At 52.7% G+C, this 9393-nt stretch overlaps 1 protein-coding gene across 1 annotated transcript; it reads left to right on the forward strand.

Moving 5' to 3' along the window:
• Window positions 1-2075: 2075 nt before the first annotated feature.
• On the forward strand, window positions 2076-9152 carry UCP2 (uncoupling protein 2). Its single transcript, XM_084772956.1, has 8 exons — window positions 2076-2233; window positions 2926-3087; window positions 5473-5694; window positions 5840-6050; window positions 7160-7354; window positions 7432-7533; window positions 8164-8344; window positions 8745-9152. Exons 3-8 carry the CDS (start codon window positions 5569-5571, stop codon window positions 8857-8859), a joined length of 930 nt encoding a protein of 309 aa, XP_084629082.1. The 5' UTR covers window positions 2076-2233; window positions 2926-3087; window positions 5473-5568; the 3' UTR covers window positions 8860-9152.
• Window positions 9153-9393: the final 241 nt, after the last annotated feature.

The following is a 9393-nucleotide window of genomic DNA, read 5'->3' on the forward strand; positions in this document are numbered from 1 at the left end:
TTTTGTTTTGTTTTTGCAACTTTTCATTATTTTAAAACATATATGATCATCAAATTTCCTTGGCCTAAAAGAAGTATATCACCAGGCTGTGATGGTATACACCTTTAATGCCAGCACTCATGAGGCAGGGGCAGGAAGATCTCTGGGTTTGAGGCCAACGTGGTTTACAGAGCGAGTTCCAGGGCAGCCAGGGATACACAGAGAAACCCTGTCACAGAAAGAGAGGAAGGGGAAGAGGCAGCTAATGTTGAGGAGGGGAATTGGCAGCATCTGCGCAGTACTCTTAGCAAGAATCACCAGAGACAATGGAAAGGTTTACTTTTTTCTCATGTTGATGTTTATTACTTGGTATTTCCAATTTTCTCTGTCATTGCGTGCTATTGACAATCTCTTGAATTTTATACACACACACACACACAAAAGAGATAATCTCAGGGATTCATCTCAAGGACAGCAGGGTGTCTTTAGAATCTAGATCTCTCCTTTTTTAAGCTACCAGAATAACACCCTGGTGTGCAGGCTTTTGGATTCATCGCCCTCCACCACAAGTCTGCCAAGAACTCTGGCAGTCTCTTCACCACAGCCAGAGTCAGAACTGACCAGCCAGATGAGCGGTGACTTCAGCCACAGTGGCAGAAGTTATTTCCTGCCTTACCCTCTGTGTCCGTTTCTACTTCAGCCAAGACCAAGCGCCTGGCGAGTGTCTAGTTCCTGCCGTGCTTACCCAGTCCCTCCCAGCTCAGGTCCCCTCAGTGTCTCACCAATAATAGGTCTTTCTATTTGTGGAGGAACTGGCGCCAAATTGACCAGAGTTTAAGCCAGAGCACACCACGGTATGACATTAGGCAAATGAGTTGGTCTCTCTTCACTCGGTTTTGTTGTGGGGTGTCCACCAGAGAAGATGGCTCGGACACGGATTTAAGCAAATAGAACGTCTTTATTAGCCAACCAGCAGCTACACTGGGATCCTGAAGGCTGGCTGGCTGGCTAATCATGTTAGACTAGGTGTTTGGGATCCTTTCTCTGGGTGAGCTTTTAGGCACAAACACCCATGTTTTAGGTTGACATACTTCAATTAGCAAAAACAGCCAAAAACATTCCCAGAACTATGGACATTGTGAGGGTTTAGGTCTTTATTTTCGTTTTTGGCAGGTGGTGCTATCTATACACTGAGTTTTACCCCCTGAATGTTACTTGCTTTCTATAAGTGTTCACTCAATTCTCTCCTTCCACTACACTTTCCACAGCAGCCCAAACCTACTTGAGCGTCTATTATAGTATCTTCGGGCCCTTGGTCCCTGGCTTCCTGCTCCTGGACGCCTAACTCCTAGGCAAACAAAAAGAGTTCCGCACCCTGATCTAATTAATCTCTTAAAGAAAGTCTCTGGGGCGGACACGGATAAAAACAAAAACAGAGTGTACCAAAGCAGGGACACAGTCCAAAGACAAATTGAGACCTGCTTCCTACTCGCACAATGCTCGTTAGTCCCAGGCATAGGGGCCCAAGAACTGTTTTCATGTCGCCGTGTCCCCACCCCCCACCTCCCTCCATGTGGCCACTGTCTAGTTCAGGTCCCGTCCACCTGCTGAGTCTGTCATCTCTGGGCTGGGAGTGTAGCAGGCTGGACTCTGCACTGCCCTCTCCCTTGCGGGGCGCCAGCCTAGCTGCAGTCCGTACAGAGAGGAGGTGAGGCCCGGTGCTTTCGCCCCACCCCAGCCGTTAGGTGCCCGGGTCCCCAGGGACCAGAGGGGAGCAGCAGAAGGCGGGAACGCCAGCCTAGCTAGTCGCCGCGCCAAGGCTGGTTCCGGTCCCTGGAGCCCGCGCTCCGCCCCATCCGCAGGTGGCTTGCAGGACGTGGGGGTCGCTAGCCAGTCAGTCTGGCTGTCCCCACAAAGAGACTGGAGGACCCGGGACCAGCGGAGGACACCAGACACCGGGACCCTCTAGGGAGACCGGAGGTTAGCAGTCCTCGTGGAAACAGGAGTGACGCTAGACGCCCAGACACCCACAGATGGGAAAGGGCCCCCTCACCCGGGAGAGTGGGCCGCTCTAGCTCCGCCCCGTCACACCACGCCCTGACCACGCCCGCGAGGCTTAAGTTCCGCAGCCGCGGGTTCGCAGCCACTGTCAGCCCCGCCCGCGGTTCCTTCAGATCGAGCTCTTCCTAGGCAGCCATCACTTGTCCACTTGTCGGACACAGTCGTCTGCACTCCGGTGTTCTCCTGCGGTCTGGTGAGCATGACCCCAGCCGAGCGTCGGCTGCACCTGCTCCCTTTCAATGCGTCTCTCTTTGCTCTTTCTTTTCCCTTCCCTGGAGTTCGAGTTTATCCTCTCTTGATCCTTTTTGTCTTTTCCCTTTGTTCTTTGCCTCTGGCGTCCAGTTGGTCCATTCCTCCTCTCAGCCACAATGTACCCAGCTTGCCCTGGGCGGGGGACTTCCACGTCAGCGTCATCGAAGACCAGAATGACTGTCACCAGTCCTCTCTGGGCTGTGTGCCCTAAAGTTTGTTCTGGTTTCTGAAGTTGTTTGTACGTGAAGGAAGCTTGGAGTTTGGCCAGTGTTAAGCTCTCTGATCCAGTGGGAGTAAAGGCACAGGGAGGCTGGGCCTGCCTTATCCTGATCCCACACAAATAGACACAGTGCTCCACTCAAGTGACTGTCCCAGCACAGCCTGGCTGCCTACCGACATAACTGTCTGGGAAACAAATATGGGAGTGAGCCAAAGTGTGGGAGGAAAAAACTCCCTCTGCCCCAGTGTGCACTTAGCTAGATCCTGGCTATCCTGAGTGAGAAGGGCCTTGGGTCCCTTCCCAGCAAGGCTGTCTGAAAGGACGCGTGTGGCAGGTGACTCTTCCTTGCAGGGCTGTGGTCCTGCAAAGAGAATTTTCCTTTCTAAACTTGGCTTCTTTCCTCTCACCCACAGGACACATAGTATGATCTTTAAGTGTTTCGTCTCCCAGCCATTTTCTATGGAAAATCACGGGGATCGGGCCATGATAGCCACTGGCAGCTTTGAAGAACGAGACACCTTTAGAGAAGCTTGATCTTGGAGGCCTCATTGTGAGACCTCAAAGCACCACGTCAGGTAAGGAGTCCAAACACCGAGGAAGGCCCCGCTCTGCCATCTTTCAGGGCTAGGGTACAATCAGCAGGACAATAAAAATTAACCTCCTCCCACCCTGGCAAGTGGCTCTTCACAGCTCAGCAAGCTCTTTCATCATGCTTGGCCACCTTCTGGCCCTTAAAGATGGCAGCAGACTCCAGGGTATAACCCCAGTGGGATGGGAACTGGTTTCAGGTCACCCTGGCAGCCAACAGCAGAGGTGGGTGTTTGGTTCAGTAGTGTGTGTGCATGCGTGTGGTGTGTGTGTGTGTGTGTGTGTGTGCGCGTGCGCATGCAGATGAAAGTCAGAAGACAACTCCTACCCTATGGGTCCCAGGCATCAAACTCAGTTCCTCAGACTCAGGGGCACCAACACTGACCCATCTTCCTGGTCTGAACGTCCACTCTTTCTAACTTCATTTTCCCCCCTAGCTTTTGACAGTCCCTGTGAATGAGATAAGAAATTGTTAGGGTTTTTTTTTTTTTTCCGTTTTTTTTTTTTAATTAACTACAGTGGCTGGCTGGTCCTACAAGATAGGTTCTATTTTTGTTTATTCGTTTGGGTTAGGATCTCGTAACAATATCTTCAGCCGTTCTGGAGTGCTATGTAGACCATGCCTGGCTGGATTCTCTTTCTAGGCCTGGGTTTTACTCCTCAAGAGCTTTAGTACAGGTGATCTTTGCCTCTATACCCAACCCTCAAGGACCTGACCTTTGGGAACCTCTAAGCAGCATTACAATGGCAGCTGAGCCCCATGGTTTGGATCCGGGCAGCAACTGACACTTCACCTTTCTGGGTTCCACAGCACCCTACCACTTAGCTCAAGATCAGGCAGGCATGCCTCATACTGCTGGTGCCTCAAGAGGAGGCCTGTTCAAAGCCTCTCAGAGCTGTAGGAAGGGCTTCTGCTCTGAAGGCCCTTATCTGAAGTGAGGTGCAACAGGGCTGGACAAACAGTGGACAGCTGGAGCCCGTGGACACAGTTCTGAGCTCTCTCGTCTAGTGGGGAGGTGGGGAGGGCAGCTGCCTCACAGGCCACTCTCAGGATTTCTCAGTGGAGCCAGACAAAGTGTAGAGCACAACCTAGAAGGAGGTGTCCACTGGGGAGTCTAGGAGCATCTGCTGCCATTGGTTTCCTAGTTTCGCTGAGCCACAAGGACCCAAACTCAAAGAAACATGACTCGGGTCAGGCCTTGCAGAGAGGCGCTCTTGAACCCGTTGTTATGGTGAGTCACTCTGGTTGTCCCTGTTTGTCCTAGCCTGGGTGAGCTGTTTGGTTTCCATGGTTACCTGTGTTCACAGGTGGCTACCACCACATCCTCCCTCCACCGCCTAGTGCTTTCCGCCCAAGCCCTAGCAACACAGGCAGCCAATCAAGCTGGGCTCAGAGCAGTTGCTCCAATGAAATCAGAGAAGTGAAACAGGGAAGAAGAAGAAGCAGGTCACCCCGCCCCGGGTGCTGGGCACACTTCCTCCTGGGGCTGTGAGGAAGGTGGTGTTCCAGCTCTAAGAACAAAATGGAGCTTCAAGTTTCCTGTATCTCTTCCAGTTTCCTGTGAACTGCTCCTCCCATCCTACCACAGATAACAGAATTTCCCTACCCTGGAGGAAAATGGAACAGGCTGGCCTGGTCCCTGCCTTTCTCCTCTGCCTGACAATAAACCCGCAGGGAGCGGATATGACACCCGCACCCGGTGAAGCTGAGGGCTTGAGCTGTGTGGGGGCTAGAAGAATGGAACGACCACGTGTCTGGGCTGGAGAGATGGCTCAGTGGTTAAGAGCACTGACTGTGCTTCCAGAGGTCCTGAGTTCAACTCCCAGCAACCACATGTGATCTGATGCATACTGTATACATAATAATAAATAAATCCTTGGGGGGGGGGAACCACGTGTCTTCCTTCAGTTCAGGAATTACACACCAGTTAGACCCTCTCCTGCTTAGGAACCCAGAACAAAAGCCTGTGGGGGTTGCCTGTCAGGCCCTGCTCTGTCAGTCTTGTCCCAGTGGGCCCTTGGAATAGCCCCGCAGCACAGGAATGTGGCCTTCCTCTGTGCAGTCTGTACCAGCAGCAGATCATGAGCCTGTTGGTTGTGAGGTGGCCTCAGGATGATCCTAAGCCACATTCCCTGCACTAAATAAGAGGGAGCCTTTCACAGATTCTTAGTTCCTTGCCTGGAATTGCTTCCCAGACCCTACCTGGCTGGTTTTGGAGCTCTCTCCTGGTTTCCTTCCGGGAACCCTGAGACTTGCTTGGTGCCGTTAGGGAAGTCTAGGCTGGGGTAGGTGGACGGTGACCATGGAGGGAGGCCTGGGGGAGGCTGGCCTGGGGATGCTGATACTGACGGCTTCTCTCCTTTTGCCTTAGCTTCCGGCAGAGTTCCTCTGTCTCGTCTTGAGGATTGAAGGTTCCCACTTCTCCAGTTTTTCTCCATCTTCTGGGAGGTAGCAGGAGATCAGAATCATGGTTGGTTTCAAGGCCACAGATGTGCCCCCTACAGCCACCGTGAAGTTCCTGGGGGCTGGGACAGCTGCCTGCATTGCAGATCTCATCACTTTTCCTCTAGATACTGCCAAAGTCCGGCTGCAGGTGAGGATAAAAGGAGAGTCCTGATGCTGTCTAATCCGCTCCCTCCCTGGGTCCCACTCCTCAGTGGTTGGGGAGGAGCCGAGAGCTGGCTGAAGACTGGCAGAACCACCTGCCTGTTCTTAACCACCCCATCTTGGCCTTTCAGATCCAAGGAGAAAGTCAAGGGCTGGTGCGCACCGCAGCCAGCGCCCAGTACCGCGGCGTGCTGGGTACCATCCTGACTATGGTGCGCACCGAGGGTCCACGCAGCCTCTACAATGGGCTGGTCGCCGGCCTGCAGCGCCAGATGAGCTTTGCCTCTGTCCGCATCGGCCTCTATGACTCTGTGAAACAGTTCTACACCAAGGGCTCAGAGCGTGAGTATGAGGGGCCTCAGTTTGTGTATATCTCAATGGCTCCTTCAGGCTTCTCGAGACCCCTAGGTGGAGAAGTGGAAGTGACCCTGGCTCTTGTTATCCAAGCCCCGGGGCTATCTCCAAGCAGGGCAGGAGGCCACTGATAGTCCTCACAACCACCATGGCAGTAGGTGGCCTCCTGGGTCAGGGAGACTTGAGGCTTGAAATGGAGGAGGGATATTTGATCATGTTCCCTGGATGGGGACACCTGGTGGCACTCAGAGGAAGGATAGCAGACTACCAAGAAGAGACTTGATACCCTATGAGCATATACAGGGGGAAGAGGTCCCTCTCAGTCACAGTCATAGGGGAAGGGAGTAAGGAGAAAATGGGAGGGAGGGAGGAATGGAGGATACAAGGAATGGGATAACAATTGAGATGTAATATGAATAAATTAATAAAATATATTTTAAAAAAATAAAAGAAAATTAAAACATCCAATGATTCTCAAAAAAAAAAAGAGAGAAAGAAAGAAAGAAAGAAATGGGGGAGGGACTAGGCCAAAGGCACAACGGAGAGGAAGCAACCACAGCCTCTTGCCCCCACAGCCAGCATTTTCATCTCAGTCTGCCCTCCTCGGAGGGGAGGGGGTTGAGACAGGAATCTCCACAATGCAGCCTTGGAATTGACACAGACACAGCGCTACCTGCCTCAGCCTCCCAAATGCTGGCTTTACCAATATGTGTCACTACGCCCTCCTTACCTGGTGGAAACTGAGCACCTAAGACAAGGATGCCTTTCCCAGGATCACACTGCAGGGAGAGGTAGAGCTGGGCTGAGAACCTGTCTCTTGAGTCTGGTTCCACTGGGAAAAGTCACTTCTCTTGGTCTTGGGTTTCACATCTGTTAAATGGAACAAATCCTGATTTCCCAAGGCTGCTGAGTAGCTTAAATGACCATATTCCTGTGAGAAAGCAGTCTTCATTTTGTGTTACTCCTTGTTATACCCTCGCAAGGATTTTCTAGAGCAAGAGTGGTCTAGACCCTAATCTAGTGGCATGGTGGTTTAGCAAGAGCACGGTGCATAAGAGCGCAAGCCTCCTGGCCACTGACCTGCTGTGTGTCCACAGATGCAGGCATCGGGAGCCGCCTCCTGGCAGGGAGCACCACAGGTGCCCTGGCTGTGGCTGTGGCCCAACCTACAGATGTGGTAAAGGTCCGCTTCCAGGCTCAGGCCCGGGCTGGCGGTGGTCGGAGATACCAGAGCACTGTCGAAGCCTACAAGACCATTGCGCGAGAGGAAGGGATCCGGGGCCTCTGGAAAGGTGTGTGCTGGGTGTTTGCTTTTCTCCTCTCCTCTCCTCTCCCCGATGTCCTGGGCTCACACAAATTCTTCCTATAGGGACCTCTCCCAATGTTGCCCGGAATGCCATTGTCAACTGTGCTGAGCTGGTGACCTATGACCTCATCAAGGATGCTCTCCTGAAAGCCAACCTCATGACAGGTATGTTAGGGTTAGTAAGAGCTAGTAGAGGGAGCCGAGGGGTTGTGGTGCAAGCCTTTAATCCCAGCACTTGGGAGGCAGAGGCAGGAGGAGACCAGCCTCCTGGTCTACAAAGCAAGTCAAGGACAGTCAAGAATACTCAGAGAAAACCTGTCTAGAAAAACAAACAAACAAACAAACAAAAAAGCTAGTAGAGGCATCTAGTTGCCTCTTTTTTTATCCTGTTTGCCTTTTGCTTATAGAGTTTATATTTCTTACCATTCAAAAACAGCTGGTCGAAGACCCCACTTTGCACATAGAGTAACAGGCTAGATTGACCAAAAGAATCTTTAAGTCCCCCTAAGAGATCCCAGCTGGAATCCCTGTGTCTTTAAAACCACTAGACTCCTCTCCTTAAAAGAGTTTCCTGGGCCGGGCGTGGTGGCGCACACCTTTAATCCCAACACTCAAGAGGCAGAGGCAGGCGAATCTCTGTGAGTTCGAGGCCAGCCTGGTCTACAGAGCAAGTTCCAGGTCAGCCAGGGCTACACAGAGAAACCCTGTCTCAAAAAAACAAACAGTGTGTTTCCTGCTGCAATGATGGGATGGCAGCTAGGGAGAGCTGACGTCTTTCTTGCTGCTTCATGACAGATGACCTCCCTTGCCACTTCACTTCCGCCTTCGGGGCCGGCTTCTGCACCACGGTCATCGCCTCCCCCGTTGATGTAGTCAAGACGAGATACATGAACTCTGCCTTGGGCCAGTACCACAGCGCAGGCCACTGTGCCCTTACCATGCTCCGGAAGGAAGGACCTCGAGCCTTCTACAAGGGGTGAGCCTCTTGTCCCTGTCCCCCCCCCCAACACACACACCTCACCCACTCCAAGCCTTTCAGAAGGGAGAGGAGAGAGATACAGTCAAATGTCAAACATCCCATAGTTGCTGTCACCTCTGGTTTTTAAGGGTTAAAATGGGGACTCGGGCTGTGGGGCGGGTGACTCAGTAGTAGAATACTTGCCTGGCACGCTCTGGGCACTGGCTTTTACTCCCTGGCACAGCAGAAGTAGTGAGCTGGGTACTGGAGATTCTTGCTCTTGGGCACATAGCTGTGGGCTCTTCAGATCCTCCCAGCCTCCTTTGAGACAGAGTCCACGGGTTGGATGGGTGGGTGAGCCCGGTGGTAAAAGCAGAGGAGGTGGAGATGCCCCCTGACTTGTGTTTGCTCTATCTAGGTTCATGCCTTCCTTCCTCCGCTTGGGATCCTGGAATGTAGTGATGTTTGTCACCTATGAGCAGCTCAAAAGGGCTCTGATGGCTGCCTACGGATCCCGGGAGGCACCCTTTTGAGCCTGGCCAGCCGCTGACCTGGACCCTGCTTCCCCTCCCTGCCCTGTCTCTTCCGTCATCCTCTGCCCAGCCTCACACCTCTTCTTCTCATTCCATTTCCCTCACCCCAACTCCCTTCCCCCCTCATCTCCCTGCTCCTCCCTGCTGATGGTCCCGCAGTGAGGAGGCCTGATACCGGACCATCCTCAGTGCTCTTTACAGTTAAGCTCAAATCTTTGTCCTCATCCCCAGCTCAGCTCAGCCAGCCTTCACCCATAAAGCAAGCTCAACCTTGGTGTCTTCTATCACTCAAAGCTGTTTATAGAGATCTTGGTCCAGGGGGCTTTTTCAGCACCTGGGTAGGCGGGGGGGGGGGGGAGGGCAGGGGGGGACACCAGTGACTTTTTAGAGGGATGTGACCCACATTCCGCCTCTAGCATCTGGAAAGGGGCTCATGGAGATCAGCTTGTTCCTCCAGACTCAGTCTAGGCTGAGCTGGAAAGTGGCACAGCCCAGGGAGGCAGCAGAGCCTTTGCCCATCCTGCCTTTCCCTGT

Source organism: Acomys minous, assembly GCF_964271855.1.
Source record: "Acomys minous genome assembly, chromosome: 2".
NCBI classification, from domain to species: Eukaryota; Metazoa; Chordata; class Mammalia; order Rodentia; family Muridae; genus Acomys; species Acomys minous.